The sequence below is a fragment of the Myotis nattereri genome (assembly GCF_964212035.1).
Source record: "Myotis nattereri genome assembly, chromosome: 5".
NCBI classification, from domain to species: domain Eukaryota; kingdom Metazoa; phylum Chordata; class Mammalia; order Chiroptera; family Vespertilionidae; genus Myotis; species Myotis nattereri.
In genome coordinates, this window is record NC_138080.1 from 52,011,318 (window position 1) to 52,031,613 (window position 20,296).

A 20,296-nucleotide genomic window follows, 5' to 3' on the forward strand; every position below is an offset into this window, starting at 1 on the left:
TGACCCTGAGGAGGGATGTATTAGTTTCTTTCTTTTTAAATTTTTTTAAATATATATTTTATTGATTTTTCACAGAGAGGAAGGGAGAGGGATAGAGAGTTAAAAATACCAATGAGAGAGAAACATTGATAAGCTGCCTCCTGCACACCCCCTACTGGGGATGTGCCCGCAACCAAGGTACATACCCTAGACTGGAATCGAACCTAGGACCCTTCAGTCCCTGGCCAATGCTCTATCCGCTGAGCCAAACCAGTTAGGGCCATATTAGTGTCTTATTGCTGCTGTAACAAATTCACAAAAATCAAGGCGCTGTCAGGGCTGTGTTCCACCTGGGTGCCAAGGAGAATCCATTTCCTCGTCTATTCCAGCTTTTAAAGGTTGCATGAATTCTTCCTCTCATGGTTCCTTCACACTGACCTCAGCTTCCATTTCCTACTCTGACTCTGACCCTTCTCTCATTTACAAAGACTTTTGTGATGACACTGCACCCACCTGGACAGTCTCAAGATCCTTAACCAAATCAGACAAGTCCTTTTTGTCATGTATGGTAACGCATTCACAGGTTTGGGGGCTTAGGATGTGGAGATCTTTGGAGGAGCATCATTTTATCTGTCACAGGGGACTATGAGGATGCATGTCTAGGAGCAAATAATTCACAAATTCATTGTTTTTCTGCTGATGACATGCTTACAGAGGAGGGACGGGAATCATATCCTGTGGGCCTCTACAAAGTTCAAGGATTGGCAGCTGTGTGCCTCTCTGCGGCCTTGGATGGCTCTGCATTTTTCCTCTTCGGCCACGCTGCACACTTGCTCAAAAATGAACAATTGCCTCTCTGATTGATGGTGGTTGCTTCCCAACATCCCCCTGTGTTTTGGGGTCTTTAAAGCATGTCCTCTATAGTGCATTTTTCTATGGCTGTCATTTTTAAGCTTGCTTGTTTTGCCTGGATTGGAGACCAAAGCTTAAAGAAAGAAAAGAACAGTGAACAAAGCCCACAGGTGAAGCAGGGGGCTGGGGGTCAAAACACATCCCCTTGAAGGCCTTCCGAGGGGATGTTGAAGATAAAGCACACAGCAAAAACTCAGAAGCTGGATTTATAAATAAAATGTCAGAAATAAAAGCCCATGAAAGCAGAGGAAAGAAACAACAGTGACAACACAAAAAAACCCTTATTTACAGTCACAGGAAGTAGTAAATACTCTGGAGTTCAGTGTAATGGTGAAAACACTGTGTGCAGTGATCAGGACGAATATTATTGACCATGGGACTTAGGCTTGCTTTCCAGAAAGACTATGGTTTATTCATTGAATGTATTTTGCCAGGCCAAGAGCTTCTGGAATTTCATCATCTGTTTTTCTCTCTGTTCACACTATACAAATAGTTATGGGAAATAAGGAATTGGCAATCAACAGAGGAAAGTTGAGGAGCACCTGAGTTCAGGAAGCAGTTTCTACCACGGCCTCTCCAGGGATTGCAATCTCGTTTTCTGGGGAAGTCACGGGGTCGAGGAGACTCTGCTAAAACCTTAGTATTCTAGCCCTAGCCGGTTTGGCTCAGTGAATAGAGCGTCAGCCTGCCGACTGAAGGGTCCCGGGTTCGATTCCCGTCAAAGGCATGTACCTTATTTGCTGGCACATCCCCAGTAGGGGGTGTGCAGGAGGCAGCTGATTGATGTTTCTCTCTCATCGATGTTTCTAACTCTCTATCCCTCTCCCTTCCTCTCTGCAAAAAATCAATAAAATATATTTAAAAACAAAAGAAAACAAAAAAACCCCTTAGTATTCTAGAGCCCTCCAACTCCAATTTGTGATTTCTCAAAGCACAGGTGCTCTCCTCAGGATTAGCTCAGACTGCAATCGCAAAGCATCTTTAAAAATATTAAAGCACTTATTCACTCCTTCTAAATGATAGTAGCTATAAGAAAACCTCTGCATGCTTTCAAGCGGGTAAATCACTCATTATTTAATTTGTGCAAATACTAGTATCTGCCTGATTTTCAGATTAGTTTCAGGGCCAATCATGGTATTTGAATTATAAATTGCTGAATAAAATATTTGGAAAATGTATTAGATGCAAAAGAAGTTTAAGTCAAAAAATAGAAACATGTGGAAAATATGAATTGTAAGATAGAAATAATGTTGTTTTCCCCCCCTCAATTCACGTGTGCTCAGAAAGACCTGGAACATTCCTATTATGATGATGCTACTGTGTTATTGATCATACTAAAGAAAAACAAGGTTGACATTCAATCTTGCATTTCTCTGTACATGTACACACTGCTAACTCTGAAGAATCAGGGCAAAACACTCAGATCCTATGTGATCCAGGAAACTTAATCAAGGAGCAGCCCTGCCATGTCCACATGTGTTGTGTTCCATGAGAAAAACAACTGTGATATTGACACGGCCAAGAATCTGCGGCACAAGTTCTCTTCCCAAGTGTCTGTGTATTAAAGGAGTTTCTCACAGATTGTATTTGTACCCAGTACATCCCCATCTGTGTGTGCAAATCATGAACTGTGCTCGGATCCAGCAGGATCCATTTATTTCCAAAAGAGCTGTGTCTTGATCAAATAGGATTCATGTGTGCCTGTCGTAGTGCGGAGACACTTCTGGCCGGATGTGGTTCTTTTCCCCGACGGCCTTGATTCAATGGGATCCAGGCATTTTCCAACTGAACAGCTGTGGCTTGGGGAGAATCCAGGTGTTTTTCTCACTGAATATTTGTGGGATTGGCAGGGTCCTGGGCATTTCCTTTGCTTTCTCTTGCCTGGAATTATTATAACATATATTATCTGTATGTATTTCAGTGAACTTTGCTTTGTCCCAGGCAACAGATCAGCTTCCTTTACTTCACACAAAGAGCAATTACACCTAGAAAAATATGGGCAGAATTAAATGCTACTTATCTTTTTCTTCACTAGCTATATCCTTCACGCTGGCTTATACAAATATGTGAATATTCTAAAAACCCCTCTGAGTGAAAGCAAGTGTTTTATCTTTGCACACTGAATAATTATCTACTCCGAAGGCATTTCTTTACTGGAATTGGGGGTGTCACACCTGTTCTGACATCCACTTGTTAGGAACCTGTTGGACTTGGCTTTGGCTTCTGACTGAAGAAGTAAGCCTCCCTGGGTTTGGCAGTGTATAGACGCTGCTAGAAAATGGTGTGTGGTTTTGGTTTCCACATCTTAAACAATCAATAGGGAAATTGGGAAGAGTTCAGAGAAGAGAAACAAAATGATTAAAGGGTTGGGGAAATAAGGAGCTGGGATTATTTCATCTAAAGAAAGGCTTTTTGGGAAAAACAAGATGGTGTGTGTGCATCGTGCACAAAAGAAAGACAAGCCAAATCTTAAAGGTTATGTGTTTGAGCAGGTTTGATTGGCCTTTGTAGGCCATCTGGAGTTGTGGAGGGAGTTGGGAGAAGTTCGTCTGCTTTAGCACTTATTGGTAAGGAGAATAAGCAATTTAGGAGAAAGAAGGGGATTTGGGGGAAATTTAGGCAGAAATTACTTTAGCTAGGGCTTCTGTCTCAGACCTATTTAAAGGATTATCTTCAAATGTGGGGGCACTTTAGTATCTGTAACTCTTACATTCCAGTTTTTACAGGATTTGAAAAATATGATTCGATACAGCATATCTAAATTTACTTAATGACAAGCTATTATACTTGTCTCCAACCATATGATAAAATGTCAGCATGAAGTTTTTCCCCATCTTCCCAGAGAGCCAGAGAAAATAATTACAGTTGATCCTTGAACACATGGGAGTTAGGGGGTCCAACTCCCACACAGTTGAAAATCCTTGTATAACTTTTGATTCCCCCAAAACTTAGCTACAGTGGTCCCCTGGTATCTGTGGGGAATTATTTCCTGTGGCCATTTTCCTGAGCCATCCACTATTCACACAAAGATGCTGTCCAAATTTCTTTTTTTCCCGTTGGTCTCCCGGGTCTTTCCAAAACTGTTACTCTTTAACTGTTTGATTTCAGTGAGAATTCAGAAGCCAAACAATCTGCTTTAAGCAGAAAATCACAGAGACAATAAATGACCAATGAAGAGCTCAAAAGGCCATGGACACTGGAGCAGGGCTACCTGGGCTTAGATTCTAACACTTACACCTGTGTTGTGACTTTGATCAAGTTACCTGCAATGTCCTTGAACCTCAGTTTCACCTGTAAGATGGAGATAATAATTATAATTATTTTCCTAAAAGGTTGATTCGAGATGCTTCAAACACTGCTTTGAACACTTAGTAACTTTTTAGACTATTTAAGTTAATTATTACAAAGCTAAGAACCATTTACCATCTGGGAGAAAATGTTTTGACAATGGACTTTCTGTTCTACTTCAACTGTGTCATTCTGGGTGAAGATCTGCTCTGGGCCTTTTTGCCCATGATAGGGTCTGTTCATGACACTGGGAATTTTACATTTTCCCTCTCCACACCTTAATAGGGGGCTAAAAAGTCAGCGTTTGATATTACTGAGAATCCCAAAACACTTCACCCCAAATATTTCATCACACAGAGAGCAAAAGAAATAATATTAACTGAATTACTTCTATGTGCTAGTTCACATACACTGTCTCATTTAAGGCTCGTAACATTCTCATAGATTAGATATTATAACCCCCATTTTACAGAAGAGGAAACTGAGCCTTAACAAGGTTGAAATAACCTGCTCAAAATTATAGAACAGAACCGGAATTGCTCACTTCAAAGCTCAATTCTTGCCAGTTTCTCTCTGACACTTCTCTCAAGGGTCAGACCTTCACCTATTTCTTGCAGGCTGATGGCTCCTGTGCTATCTAAAACTATTTCCTTTTTGCATATTTGATAATGCTCTTATTTCTTTTACTCAACTAAATTGAATTCTCTATGCTAGAATGCTGCTCAGGACACTCAATGAGGGGTATAGTATTGGGAAATGGGCAGCAGAGCTTAGAAACTAATGGAAAAATCAATGCTGGAAGTTCTTGATTTTTCTTTTGTTTCTAAATGAAACCACTGTTTATAAAGCATGTGTCATTGAAAGATGCAGAAACAATTAGCTGCTTTTCCTTTATTTTTAGACTCAAGTAAATATTTGATAATAGTACAGTTTGCAAAATACACTGAGGACGTTCAAAAATAAGTCCATGAAGCCCCCAGAGAATGGTTAAAATGAGTAAATTGTGAAGATACAATTCATCACAGTAAAGGATCTCATGGCAAATTAATTCTGAGCTATGGCTTCATACTCCTCCCTTAGCAGACTTATCCTTCATCTACCCGTCAGTTCACTCAACCATTCATCCAGTCACCCAACACATATTTAGTGAATAGAAGCCCATGTGTATTACATGCTGTTGTAGGTTCTAGGATAAAATAGTGCTTAGAGTGTGTAAAGAAGGTTAAGGTCACGATAATCGAATACACAAATGAATAAAATAAGCTACTTTAAGGTACTGATAGGTGCTGAGAATGAAATGTATATAAAGATACAGAGTTTATGGTGCAGGAGCTACTTGAGCTAAGGTGGTCAATGAAGGTCTCTAAGCATTTGAGTTGAGACCTAAAAGAGAAAGAGCCAAATATTCACAAAACAGAAGACATAACTCCCAGGCACAGAAAGGTTCGAACAATTCAAACTTAGGCTGTCTTAGTCCATTCAAGCTGCTGTAACAAAGTACCACAGACTGGGTGGCTTATACACAACAAACATTTATTTTTCATAGCTCTGGAGGTTGGAAACCGGAGATCAGGGTGCCAGCAAGGTCAAGTTCTGGTGAGGGCTTCTTCCTAGTTGCCACCGCTTGCAACTTTTGCATCTTACAGGGTGGAGAGCAGGGAGCAGCAAGCTCTCCCATAGCTTTTATAAGGACACTAATCCCAGGACCTCCTCTGATCCTAATCACCTCCCAAAGGCCCCACCTCATCATCATACCGTCACATTAGGGGGTAAATTTCAACATAAGAATTCTTGGGAGACACAAACATTCAATCCATAACAGGTACCAAGATCAGAGAGAAGGCAGTGTAGCTGGGTCCGGAGTGGATGAAGTCAGAAAAGTGGGTAGGGCCATGCTAGCATGAGTCTTGTACTATTAAAAGGAGTCTGAATTATAATCTAAGCATAATGGAAATATATTGGCAAGTTCATTTTTATTTATTTATTTTTAAAATGTATTTTTATTGATTTCAATGAGGAAGGGAGAGGGAGAGAGAGAGATAGAAACATCAATGGTGAGAGAGAATCATTGATCAGCTGGCTGCCCCCTGCATGTCCCCTACTGGGGATCAAGCCAGAAACCTGGACATGTGCCCCAATTGGGAATCCAACCATGACCTCCTCGATCATATGTCTAAGCTCAACCACTGGGCCACACCAGGCTGGCAATATATTGCCAAGTTTAAACACATTAATCCAAATGCTTGGCTGAGAATTACTTACAAAGGAGCAAGAATGGAGGTAGGGGGACTAGTTAGGATGAGCCTGAAGAGGCTGAGGCGAAAGAAGACCAAAGATTCGTAACAAATCTCCTTCATGGTAAGGACACTTTCCTGGTGAAAGGAAGCTGAATTTATTTTAATAACGTCTCCATTTACATGTAACATTATCTGCTATAAAATTGTTTATTATGATGAGGTGAGGGTTGGAGATGAATGATGTGAGTGTAGATTGGCAATAATATATAACTCCACGATGTATTAAAAAGGCATCTTATTGTTGCTTCAAGGAACCACTACACAGGGCTTTTAGTCCTCCCCAAAGGAGAGCCACAGTATCTAGAAAATTAATTCTTCCCTCCAGTCTAGATGCAAAACTGCAGAAGCCATTTGCGAAAATGTGGCCCGCCATTCCTCAGAGGGCACGGAGCCCTTCTTCCGGCATTCTTTATTAGAGGCCATTGACCCATTTCTACCAATTATTATGGACAATTTACGGAAACTTGCGACGATGGCCATTTATTGGCATTTTTTTTCTGGGGCTCAGCCACAAACGACTTTGTAACTGGTATGGACAGTGGCTCTGCTTCCGGACTTCTTCGCTCAGAGGCGACAGTGAAGCGCTGGGAGGTGGTGGGGCCTCAGCCATCCTGTCTTTCAGCCCATAAATCAGCATCTGAAGTGTCATGATGGCGCTGAATATACAAAAAGTGTTCGCCAGCCCAACCCATTGTCGTCATTCCTGGGGGCAGAGGGGAGTGGCAAGACGCTGTCGTGTCCCTGAGCAGTAACGCGGCATAGTAAAGCGTGGTTTTCACCACGTGTGCTACAGATTTCTCAGGGTCTCTCGAGAAGGTTTTTTCAAGTTCCACCTTCCCTCCTTTACAGTTATCCTGGCCCCAGCTGTGCACCGGCTCTTGACTCCATCTGTCCTTCCGCTGGGGACGAGTCTGTCTCCCCTGCCAAATGGAGAACACAAGTTTGGCTCCCCAAAGTGATTATAACCCCCGCCCTCCCTGCTCAGTCTGAGCCAAGCGTCTGGCCTGCGGAAGGGGCCTGACAGTCCAGGGGATGGAGAGGGACGGCACGGAGAGGCTGCCTCCCCCACCATCGGCACTTGGCACGCAGAGCCTGGGCAGATGCCCGCCTGGCGCCCCAAATCTCCGGGTCCTTTCTCCTTTGCTCCCCTCTCCTCCGACCCTGGCCCAGCTGCTAACGCGCCCTGCAGCAGAGCGGGGATTCGCAGGTCGGAATTTGCCCTCGCGTGCGCCGCGTCACACGCCGGGGAGGAGACCAGAGGGGAGGCGCCCGAGGCGGAATCGCGGAGGGCGCCCGGCGGTCCTCCGCTCCCCAGCAGCCCACTGCGCTGCTGCCTGAGCCGCCGCTCCCTCCTTTATTTCCTCCCTTCCTCGCTCCTGCTGGGCGCCCCCGCTCGGCCTCCCTGCCCTTACTCCACCCCCTTCTCCTGCCCGACCCCTCCTCTCTCTGTGTGTGCGCGCATTAGATAATTTCATCCTTTTTGGCAAAAGAAACATGCACCTGACTTTACCAGGGGGAAACGAGCGGCCAAGCAGAAGGAACAGGAGAGGGAGGGGAAAAGGTGAGATTCCTTTAAGGAAATCCCGCGGCCGAAGAGGTGGCCGCAGCGCCAGTGGCATCCAGCGCGCCCCCTCTGCGTGAGCTGCGAGCAGAGGACCTTCTCACCAGTTGCAGATGTAATCTCGGCAACTCCTGGGGCTGTCGGTTTGCTTGACAAACAAAGTCTTTTCTTCGTTGGCTCAGACCCTGAAGAGGCTCCTGGATTTTGCTGTCATCCCACCACCAGCTGGCTGTTCCCCGGGAGCCTTCCCCAGGAGCTGGCGGAGCGATGAGCCCGTCTGCGCGGAGGATGGGCGGAGGGCGTCAGCGGCGCGGGGCTCCTGCCGGGAGGAGAGGGTCGCCCGGCCGACGGCCAGGAGGCGGCGGGGGCGCCGGGGCGCAGCGCTTCCTGCTCGGGCTCTTCGTGCACGCGTGGATGTGGGCGGCCTCGGGCTCCTCTGCCCAGGTGTTCAACCTCAGCCTTTCCGTGGACGAGGGACTGCCTCCGGACACTCTAGTCGGCGACATTCGCGCCGGGCTGCCGGCTGCGCAGCAACAGGAGGTGGGCGGCTTCTTTCTGTCGGAGGATTCGGACGACTCCCCGCTGCTGGACGACTTCCACGTGCATCCGGACACGGGCATCATCCGTACGGCAAGGAGCCTGGACCGCGAGCGGCGGGACCACTACAGCTTCGTGGCCGCCACCCTCCTGGGCGCCGTGGTGCAGGTGGAGATCCACGTCAACGATGTCAACGACCATTCGCCCCGCTTTCCCCGGGACTCGCTGCGACTTGACGTCTCTGAGCTCAGCCCTCCAGGCACGGCTTTCCGCCTGCCAGGTGCCCACGACCCCGACGCGGGGCTGTTTAGCACCCAGGGCTACACTCTGGTGCCACCGCCCGACCTCTCCGAGGACCCCGCAGGACCCTTCTTCCAGTTGCGCTATGGGGCCCCCGGGTCACCACCGTCGCCGCTGTCCTCGTCGCCACCGGAGCCCCTAGACCTGGTGCTGCTGCGGCGCCTGGACCGAGAGGCGGCGGTTGCACACGAGCTGCAGATCGAGGCGTGGGACGGCGGCCGCCCTCGGCGCACGGGCCGCCTGCGCGTGGAGCTGCGCGTGCTGGATGAGAACGACAACCCCCCTGTCTTCGAGCAGGACGAGTACCGCGCCGCTGTGCGCGAGGATGCTCGGCCGGGCGCCGAGGTCTGTCGCGTGCGTGCCACGGACCGGGACCTGGGGCCCAACGGCCACGTGCGCTACCGCATCCGCTCCCGGCAGGCGCCCGGGGCGGGAGGCGGCGGCGGGCCATCCGGGGACGCCGCCTACTTCGCGGTGGACCAGCTGAGCGGCGTGGTGCGAGTGCAAAGGCCGCTGGATCGCGAGGCTCAGGCCTGGCACCAGCTGGTGGTCGAGGCCCGCGATGGAGGTGCAGAGCCCGAGGTAGCCACGGTGCGGGTGTCCATAGCCGTGCTGGACGTGAATGACAACCGGCCCGCCATCCACCTGCTGTTCCTCACCGAGGGGGGCGCAGCGCGAGTCTCTGAAGGCGCCCGGCCTGGCGACTACGTGGCTCGAGTGTCGGTGTCCGACGCGGACGGTGACCCGGAGAAGGAAGAGGAGGCAGCTGGGGGACCTGATCTGAGCCTTGGGGACAGGACCATCTCTCTGACCTTGGAGGGCGCAGAGGGGGCCTTCACGCTGAGGCCTGGCGGCTCGCCAGGGGTGTTTTTCCTTTGCGTCGAGGGACCCCTGGACAGGGAAAGCCGAGACCTGTATGACCTGCGACTGGTGGCCACAGATGCGGGGTCTCCGCCGCTGAGCACGGAGGAGACGCTGCTGCTCCGGATCGCCGACCTCAACGACCAGCCACCCCTCTTCAGCCAGGAGCATTACCAGGCCTCAGTATCCGAGGCCGCGGCCCCTGGCACCGCGGTCCTGTGGGTGAGCGCCTCCGACGCGGACGAGGCTGGCACCGGCCATTCCAAGCTGCGCTATGAGCTGGTCCACCTCCCTGAGCGCTGCAACCCAGATGCTCAGCGGCCCAGGGCGGAGTGCGCACCATCCTTCACTATAGACCCCGAAACCGGCCTGATCAGCACTACCCGGAGTCTGGACCGGGAAGCCCAGGAGGCTGTAGAGCTGCGGGTGGTGGCCCATGACCTGGGAGAGCCCCCGCTGTCCGCCACCTGCCTGGTGAGCATCACCGTGAATGATGTGAATGACAACGAGCCCATCTTCTGGAGGCAGGTGTACAACGCCACCCTGGTGGAGCACGCCCAGGTTGGACACTGCTTTCTGCAGGTGAGTGCCTGGGGCCTGTGGGTCAGAGGATAAGGGATGGAGCGGCTGTGAGGCTGTCCAGGGAAGGAGAATTGTGATGGGGTGGTCCTACCCCAGGTTGATATCAGGGAACAGGGGCTCTAGTTCCTCCTCTACAGTGAGATGCATGGGTGGCTACCTAACCACCACCAGGGGCTTGGATTGAATGAATGATCTCTAGGGTCCTTTCTGTTTCACATGATACTTGGATCTTGCTTTTGCTTGTGGAACCCTGGCTTCCTGAATGCCAGATATGTTTACCCAAATGGGCAGGAACCACCCATTCTCAAGCAGTAGGTGCATGGCAATGTCTCACAGTTTTGAGCATCATATGGGGCATCCTAGGGAAGTAAAGTGGCCCTCACAAATTAGGCTTTATTTTATTTTATTTTATTTTCCGGTTGACCCTCACCCAAAGATCAATGCCAGCCAGGGCACAATTAGTTTTTCAAACAAATACGTGCCTTTAAACGCTGAAACTGTTTCTGAGTAACCTTTCCAGAGACTTCCCACACTTTGTCCTACCTTCTTTAGAAGCCTGCAAAGGCTAGTTAAGGACATCGAGTGTGGGGGAGCACGGGACTTGGTTGGAATGTCTGTAAGGAGGGTTCTCCGAAAGGTCGGGGGCCCCTGAGGGGACCTTGCCGAAGGCGGCAGCCCCTACCTTGACTTTTCCAAACAAGTCTGATCCCCTGGGGTGTTGTACTAGAATCTCCATGCTTAGTCTTTAAAGATCTGACCTTATAGAAGCATATACTTTCTCAAGGATGCTTAACCTGCTAATTGTATCAAGAGCTTAATTTTAGTTCAATCTGTTATGACAATAAAAGCTAAAGGAGGGAGGCGAACAGGGCTACTTGGTTTCGATAGCCAAGTAGCGCCTTAGCCCTCTCTTTCATAGAAACGTGTATTGGAGCAATCTGTTCATCCGTCGCTCAGGGTCTGTGGGTCAGTCCCGGCAATCAAGCCATTTTTAACTGTTGTGGGCCAAGCTCCTCCAGTGATGCCTTTCAGGACCGTGAAGAGTAGTGAGGCTCACATCATCCTTATAAGACAGGGCTCTTGTCCTGGCCATGGTTGCTCAGTGGTTAGAATGTCAGCCTGTACCCCATAGGGTCCTGGGTTTGATTCTTGGTCAAGGGCACTTATCTGGGTTGCAGGTTTGATCCCAGCCCTCTCATCAGAGCAAGTACAGGAGGCAACCAATTGATGTCTCTCTCACATCTCTCTCTCTCCTTTTATTCCTTCCTCCTCCCATCCCTTCTAGTCTCTCTAAAAAGTCAATGGGAAAAAATATTTTTGGGTGAGGATTAACAACAAAAAGGTGGGGCTCTTTAACCTTCTTTTTGTGGGTGTTGCCTTTTGGAGTTCTGATCCCTCCTTCACTCTTAGGATGTTGTGATATGTCCCCTTCTAGCACCACACCACTTATTGATTCCAATTTCCTATTTCTTGTCTGATGTGAAATAACAAGCCAGATTGCCAAAACTAGTTTATTTACTCCAAGAAAACTTGAGTAAATAAATAGAGCCGGAGAGGCTAACTAGTGAGCGAAGCTCCGAAGCTGTAGTTCACTCTCAGGCTGGGTTGTTTTAAGACCTCAAAGGCGTATTTCCTGGTTGAGGGGAAGAAGGGGCCGCCCTTTGGCTTTTATAAGTTACTAGAGGCCCAGTGCATGAAATTCACGGGCGGGGGGGGGGGGGGGGAGGAGAGGGGGCTGCACGGGTCCCTCAGCCTGGCCTGCACTCTCTCGAAATCAGGACCTTTCAGGGGATGTCTGACTTCTGGTTTAGGCCTGATCCTGTGGACATCCCTCTCACAATCTGGGAACACTGGCTCCTAACTGCTTGCCTGCCTGCCTGATTTTTCCCCTAAAACTCAAGCTTCTTCTTTCTTTATTTTTAATATTTATATTTCTTCTTCTTTATTTTTTATTTTAAAATTCAAGCTTCTTGAGAACATGAGGCACTTAACATTATTCCATATTCCTTACAGAGAGCTAAGCATGGTAAACACAGCAAATACTTAATATTTATAGGCTTCTATATAAACACCTTCAAACCAGGAATGTTTTAATAGGCAGTCTCCAAAAACTTGAACTGGAAAACCTCTAAGTAGAGTGCTCAGATATCAGGCATCAGGTGCTATTAGCAGGATTTCTATACCAATTAAACTCTAATTCTGAGCTTGCAACAGTTTGGACAAACTGCCCTTCACTGTCTCCAAAGTTTCTTATTCGTCACTATCCCATTTTCCTCCGCTTCAAACCAAGGTAACAAACGAAACCTTTAATCCTGATCTTCCTCGCCTCAAGGGAACAGCAAACCTCAATTCAAATAATTTCCCGCCAGAAGTCACATCCAAATACTGCCAGACCGAGGACTATAGGGCTGACTATGTGCATGCGCAGTAACAGGCTCACGTTCTAGCTGCAGGCGCTCAGGCGTCCTCCACAATCCCACAATCCTCTGGTCGCACACTCCTGGTTTTTCTAGCTCCTCCTTAAGTGGTGTTTCCTTCAGTCGCCTTGCAACATCCAGGGCCTCTAGAGGGAGAGGGTTTTTCTGTTCTTTGAGGTTGATAGCTGTTTACTATTTGGAATCAGTGAAGCTTCGGGAGTCCTGCCGCTGCCATGAACATGTTGGTCCCAAGCGCACTCATGAAACAACCACCCATTCAGTCCACGGCTGGTTCGCAATGAGAAAGGTACTGTGCTGAGCCCTTTTCCAGTCAGATCTTCCTCTTCCTTCCCCAGCACACTCCAAACCTGCTCTGGGCCGACCACCCCAACCCCCGCAGACCCTTAAGACCTTCCTATTTCTTTGACTTTTCCCCATCAAACTCGCTCCCATTGCCTAGGGACACCCCTAACTGCTCCCAAGTCGGGGCCCGCCTTGGCGAGGGGCCTGGTGTTCTGGTCCCTGGTGTTCTGGTCCTTTCAGCATTCAGGTAGCTAGCTTTATATATATATAGATGTATCCAATCACGTTTAAATAAGCGAGATGCTCCTATATTGTAAATACGAGCTTTCATGACCGCTTCTAATTTTTTTTTTAATCCTTTGGATGATAATAACCTCCATCCTTTGCTCTGGCACAACTGGCAACTCTTTGAAAAGCAATGAATGCTTGCTGCTGCTGAAATGGACAAATCCACAAGCGTCAGTGAGTGACATAGTGGAACATTATCACTCAAGCAGGGTCTAATATGGTGCAGGTTTGCTGGTCCTTCTTCAAACAAGATAGGGCCAGGCCCGGGAGTGACTTAAATCAGGTTCACCAACGTCCCCATTGTTCAGAGTTTAGCCATGTGGCCTCAGGTGTACTGCAAAGGAAGCTGAGAAATGGAGGGGAGCACATGGATGCCAGGGTATGCTGTTAGTTTCTGCCACGGATTTCTAAAAGGAAAGTCATAATAGGTGGAGGTTGGACTAGAATTCTTCCATCTGGAAGACCTTAAGGATCTTGATATAAAACAGCATGACTTGGCTCCATTTGAAGGAAAATAAGCAGGGTGGGTTAATTGTGATTCCTTTGACTAGCACTTGTCTTTAGAGCTATTTCTAAAACTGTGAGATGATTCTGCCATGAGGTGTGAGTTTATCCCATTGTTACGACTCAATTTGTGGCAGATCCATTATGGTGAGCTGAACTTGGCTCAAGTATAGGACTGCATCTCTAACTGCAAAAAACGTTTTCAAGGTCCCAGGTATTGCTGTAGGTACTATTAAATTGTGCTGATGGGAATTTCTGGACATGCCAGTGATCCAGCCCCACCAGATTGCAGAAAGCCTCCTGTTTATGAGGTTCTCCGGTGGCCCCTCCAAAGCAGTGATGTGAACTTTCTGTGTTCCATAAGCCCTCTCGCTGACTCTGTTCCCTAACTTCTGGATAAGCCTCAATGGAGTGTCTTCCATATACTTTCTTTTTCTTTAAAAAAAGTTTATATTAATTATATTAGTTTGAGGTATACAATATAGTGATTCAATATTATATTTAGTAACTGGAGGCCCAATGCACAAAGATTTGTGCAAGAATGGGCCTTCCTTCCCCTGGCTGCTGGCACTGCCTTCACTCTGGCCCAGAGGCCCAGAGCGGCTGGGGTGGTGGGGAAGGCCTGCATCCCGCCCTGCCCCTGGCCACTGGGAGCCTGCAAAGATGGGTTAACCCATCTTTGTTGGGCTAATTTGCATACTCACTCCTGATTGGCTGGTGGGTGTTGCAAAGGTATAGTCAATTTGCATCTTTCTCTTTTATTAGTGTAGATCATCTATCACCATTCAAACTTAACTCAATATTATTCACTATATCTCCCTTTACCTTTTTCACCCATCCCCTATTTCTCTAGCAACCCATTCCCTTCCCTCTGGCAACCATCCCTTTGGTGTCTGTTTTTTTTGTTTTGTTCTGTTTGTTCATTTATTTTCTTTATTCTGTTTAGATTCCACATATAAGTGGAACCAGGTGGCATTTATCTTTCTCTGTCTGACTTATTTCACTTATCATAATAATCTCCAGGTCTATCCATGTCTTCAAGAATGGCAAGATTTCATTCCTTTTTATTGCTGCATGACACTCCTTTATTTACATATACCCCATCTTCTTTATCCATTCATCTATTGAAGGACACTTAGGTTGCTTCCATATTTTGGCTATTGTAAATAAGGCTGCAATGAACATAGGCTTTCTTTTTTACTCTCAAATTTTTTTATATCACTTTTTTAAAAAATATATTTTATTGATTTTTTATAGAGAGAAAGGGAGAGGGATAGAGAGTTAGAAACATCGATGAGAGAGAAACATCGATCAGCTGCCTCCTGCACGTCCCCTACTGGGGATGTGCCTGCAACCAAGGTACATGCCCTTGACCGGAATCGAACCTGGGACCCTTGAGTCCGCAGGCTGACGCTCTATCCACTTAGCCAAACCGGTTAGGGCTTTTATATCACTTTGTAAAAACGAACTCTTTGGATCTCATAGCCTCGCCTTTCTTCCAGGGCTTTATATAATTATATCAATTCTGTATATATATAACTGTACCTTCTTTCTGTAGTGCTCTGCCAGTTTTCTCCTATTGACCTTATATAAGCTAGATTCTCCTTTGTCAGAATCAAAACAAAATGAGAAACAACTGGATGAGAAATTTGTTTTCTAGATTCACTGTAAGTCAGTGGTTTTCAACCTTCCTAATGCCGCAACCCTTTAATACAGTTCCTCATGTTGTGGTGACCCCCAATTTCATTGTTACAAATTGAACATAATTAAAGCATAGTGATTAATCACAAAAACAATATGTAATTATATATGTGTTTTCCGATGGTCTTAGGTGACTCCGGGGAAGGGGTCGTTCGACCCCCAAAGGGGTCGCGACCCATAGGTTGAGAACCGCTGCAAAGTGAATGCTATGTCATCTAATAAAACACACCCTTGAACCTTCTCGGTGTTTGGTAGTTTATCCACATCACTTATTTGCTCTCAGTGCTGCCCATCCTCCCGAACCCTGGGGTTGGCTGAACCTTTTTATATTGTCACACCCAGATAGGAACTTTCCAAAGACTTTGAATGTGGGGCATACACTCAGTGTGCCTCTCCCAACCTAGTATCTGGCTTGATGGATTCTCTTTTTCCTCAGATTACTATCAAAAAGACTAACTTCATTCTTCACCCACACTAAATCCAATGGTTTGAACTGCACTTACAGCCTTTATCTTGTAATCAGGTCTTAAAACAATATAAATCCAGCATTGGTACCTGAATCACCCACACGCCAGAGCAAGATTATTCTCTCATGTCCCTCACATATCACCACTGTATTCATGCACTAATTCATTTATTTAATCAAACAACAGCATTTATTGAATAAACAGCATCCAGTGGACAAATATTTATTGAGTACCTATTACATGGCAGAAATTGGTCATGGTACTGGAGATGCAGCAGTGAGCACAGTGGGCAAGGTCTCTGTGCTAACAGAGTCTTGGTTCTTTCTCCTTCCTGCACTGTCAGTTCTCATGGATGAATGGCATGTGCTCTGCCTCCACCTGCCTATCACTTCTCACCCCCTCTTCTGACCTTCCCCCATTACTATACTAAATTCTGCCTCTCAAAAGGCACCTACGTTCTATTTCAAACCCAATGAACTTTTATTACTCATAACCTCCTCCATTCTCTCTAAAGTATGCTGGACTGTGGCTCACTTCCTCTCTCTTGAGTGTGTCTTCTTCACTGCCCTTATCACACTGCACTCTTTCTGGCTCTGCCCTGCCAATTCCCCCTTTTCCTCTTGTTCCCACTCTGTGTGTAGGGGTATCGCCAAGGGGTCTGTCTTCCTCTCGCTTCTTTCTGTACTTTCTTCTTATATATTTCCACAACTTCAACTTTTTTATTTTTTACATCCCCAGGGTCAACCTCCTTACAAACTCCAGAGGAAACATTTCTCTACTTGGTGTGTATCTCTACTTGGATGCTTTTTTTTGCATCTTAAATCTAACATTTCCCCAGTGAAACAAACCCATTTCCCTTCTAGTATTTTTTTCTTTCTTTCATTTTCAACCTTCATTAATCAGCTCCTTTTGGAACCTTTCCTATCTTTGTGAATGTGTCCTTTCTATAGAAGTGTTTACGCACCCGGTGGGCTCTGTGTGATGTATTTGCTGTTTGTTGGCGTGGCTGTGTTTGCATTGTTGAGAGTTCCAAGGGTAAAGAGCGAGGGCATGTCTCATGTCAGTCAGCTGGACGAGAAGCAGGTCTTGAGATTCCAAACCCTGGCTGTGGGAGAGATCACTTGGCTGTGCTTGTTCACTCTCATGGTCTGATGTTGAGGAGAGGTGTCTGGGCAGTGGACCTTAAAAATAGAATCTGCCATCTGGAAAGACAGGAGAAATTGGAAGGCTTGATTCCCACTGTGCTTTATGGGCTGAAAAGGACTAAATTATAACTTTTTTTTCTGATTCGTTATATCTTTGGGGGTTGTTTTCTTTTTATTGATTCCCAAGCCTTTAGTAAAGTCTTTCTAAGCATGTTCGCTTTGTCTCAGTTGTGCTGTGGAAGTAAAAATGGAGAACCATGGTATGACTTAAGGGAAGAGTTATTAATTAGCTTTAGTCAAAGTGTCCAGGGCCAACAGCCACTCTCCTGAAGTCTGAGTGGTGATGATAGCAAAGGATGCTGAGGTTAGGTGGTTCTTAGGAACAGAGGTGCTCCTAGGGCCAACTTCAGAAGTAAGAGACTTTATTAAGGAAGATGTTTCCTAAAATCTTAGTGTCATCTTTGATTCCTCCTCAAATTTGACTACAGTAGATAGAGTCCAAGTCCTACAGTGTTTCTGACATTTGTCACTTCATTTATACCCATGGAAGTCACCCTCGCTTTGTCCACCATCATTGTGCATGTTGTTCCAACTGGAGGGATTGTGGGCTTATCTCAGTCTCCTTCCACTCAATGTTTTATTGGTCAGTCTGGCTCCTTTCTTAATGGTTCTTTATGGTGCTACAGTTACTGACTCGTCTTAGTAAAACAGAGGTGTTTTAGTGACTCGTGGGATTTAGCTTTAAAGATTAAAACTTAATGATATTTGAGTCCCTTGTAATTTCTAGTCTCATTGTACTAGAAGATGCATTTACTTTGTTGAATTGTATTGAAGAGCTACATAACAAACACAAATATCTTCTGGATTTACAACTAGTCAAGATTTTTACTGTTTCAGCTAACACATTAATATATTAATTTTATTGTAAAGGTTATTTTCTCAATATATTTTATCATTGGCTCTTTGGAAATTTGTGGTCTGAATTGCATTGCGTATCCCATATTTTTGTCTCCATCAACTTAATACCAACATACTCTTACTGTTTAACTTACATACTAACAGACTTCCATAGTGTGCACCAGCTTTGACAGTCACATCATCATATTTCCTGTGTATGATTGTCTTCTTCTGACTGCTTAAATGGACTGGACCCATCTGTATGTATGCACTGAAAGCACGTCGGGTTTCCACAGTATAGTCATTTGTGCCTCTCCACAGGATGTATCTAGACCAACTGCCAACTGTTGTCTTCCCTGAGTATCTGACTCTTCCTGGCTTTATACCTTAGTTCCAGCATGGCTTTGCTTTGCTAAGCTGCTAGGCACTCAGGGTTCACTGTAGATTTATCTACCAGATTTCATTTTGACATCCCACCTCTCCTCCCCCTGCCCCGCTCCCCCAACACACAACCGCTACCCAAGACCCATCAGCTGGATTTACTTCCTTTCCCCTTTTCCCACTTGGGCAAGGTGATCAGATAATATATTTGGATATGTAATAAGGAGGATATAACCTAGAATCTGTAGGACATATCTCTAGTGACAGTCAATATGTAATTTACTGGTAATCTGTCTAATTCTTGGTTCTATAACTAAAGATACCTGATATTGCATGGTAGAGTGTTCATAGCTTTAAAGATTAAAACTAGGCTGTATGCAGTGATGAAAAATATAGACAGACTACAGGGTTAGAGTGCCTGGGTTTGAACCTCAGCTCCACTGCTTACTAGCTGTGTGATCTTGGGCACTGTGCCTCACTTTCCTCACATGGAAAATATGGATAACAGTAGTGTCAGTTTGATAAAGTTTTTGTGTGAATCGTGAATTAATACATGTATGTTTATAACAATTCATGTTATACATTATTAAATGTTAGTAAATAAGACTTCTAGAAATGAGGAGGGAAACTATTTTGCCTGGTATAGTAAAGACTGAGAGCTAATTGAAAATGACATTTTGAATAAAGATTATCTTGGATGTAAAGATGGAAAAAGGAGCAGAAAATATTAAATTGCAGATGCATATGTTTATAACAATGAAAGCAGAAATCTGTTTTACTTACTTTGGATGCTTATAACATCTCCTTTGGGCTTACAGAATCCCAGCTGTCTTAGGACAGTTCAGATGACTTCTCAATAGTGATCCTCTCCCCCCTACCTAAATCCCCGCAAAAAAAGTACTGTGAAGGTCTTCGAGAGCCTGGGGAATGTGATACAAGTTGTGGTGAAGGCAATGCGGTCATGAATCCTCTGGGGTGCACTTTAGGGCGCTAACCACCATACTAGACTCGGCACCTGACCCCTCTCATGTGTGCAGGGTATGATTCTGCCCTATAGAGTGTCTTAGTGTCTTTTATTCTGTTTGCCAGTTCTTGCTCTTTAGAATCTTTGAGACAACATGGAAAAAGACAGCACTGTAGTCAGAAAACCTTAGTTTCAATTCTGACTCCACCATTTATTGTCTCTATTAACTTTTCTGGTCACAGTTCCTCATCCATGGACTGTGTGTTAGTTAGGGCTCTCCAGAGAAATAGAACCAATAAAATATATGTTTATATATGTGTGTATATACACATATATATTATGGTGAGGAATTGACTGGAGTGATTTGATATATATATATGTATATATATATATGAAATTTATGTTTATAACATATAAATGATATACATAAATTATTAAAATAAAATGTATATTATATAAATTTATTATAGTATATATTACATAAATGTATTATATATTATAAGAAGTTTAGAATAAATTATACTATAATAAATATACATCTTAATAAATATATTGTATAATGTGCTATTATTTTATTTACTATATACGTATTATATTATGTATTAAATATATATAATCTATTAAGAGGAATTGATTCATGTAATTATGAAGACTTAGAAATTTCAGGGATCTGCTCAGTGCAAGCTGGAGACCCAAGAAAGTCGAAGGCATAATTTAGTACAAGTCTAAAGGCCTGAGAACCAGTAGTCAGAGGGCAAGAGAAGACTGATGTCCCAGCTCATGGCAGTGAATTCATCCTTCCTCCTCCTTTTTGTTTTCTTCAGGTCTTCAGTGGATTGGATAAGGCTCACACACATTGGTGGCGTGGGGAGGGGAGTGGTGGTGGAGGGGAGAAGGAAGTAGCGACCACTT

The 20,296-nt window shown here is 45.5% G+C and overlaps 1 protein-coding gene across 1 annotated transcript in view; it reads left to right on the forward strand.

Moving 5' to 3' along the window:
- Positions 1-8,304: 8,304 nt before the first annotated feature.
- DCHS2 (dachsous cadherin-related 2) overlaps positions 8,305-20,296 on the forward strand; it is a gene marked incomplete at its 5' end in the record, with an annotated part of 201,144 nt that continues 189,152 nt past the window's right edge. The window contains one exon of the mRNA XM_081090653.1: positions 8,305-10,317. Within this exon, the coding sequence (XP_080946779.1) occupies positions 8,305-10,317 (2,013 nt within the window). The remainder of the gene's footprint in view (positions 10,318-20,296) is intronic.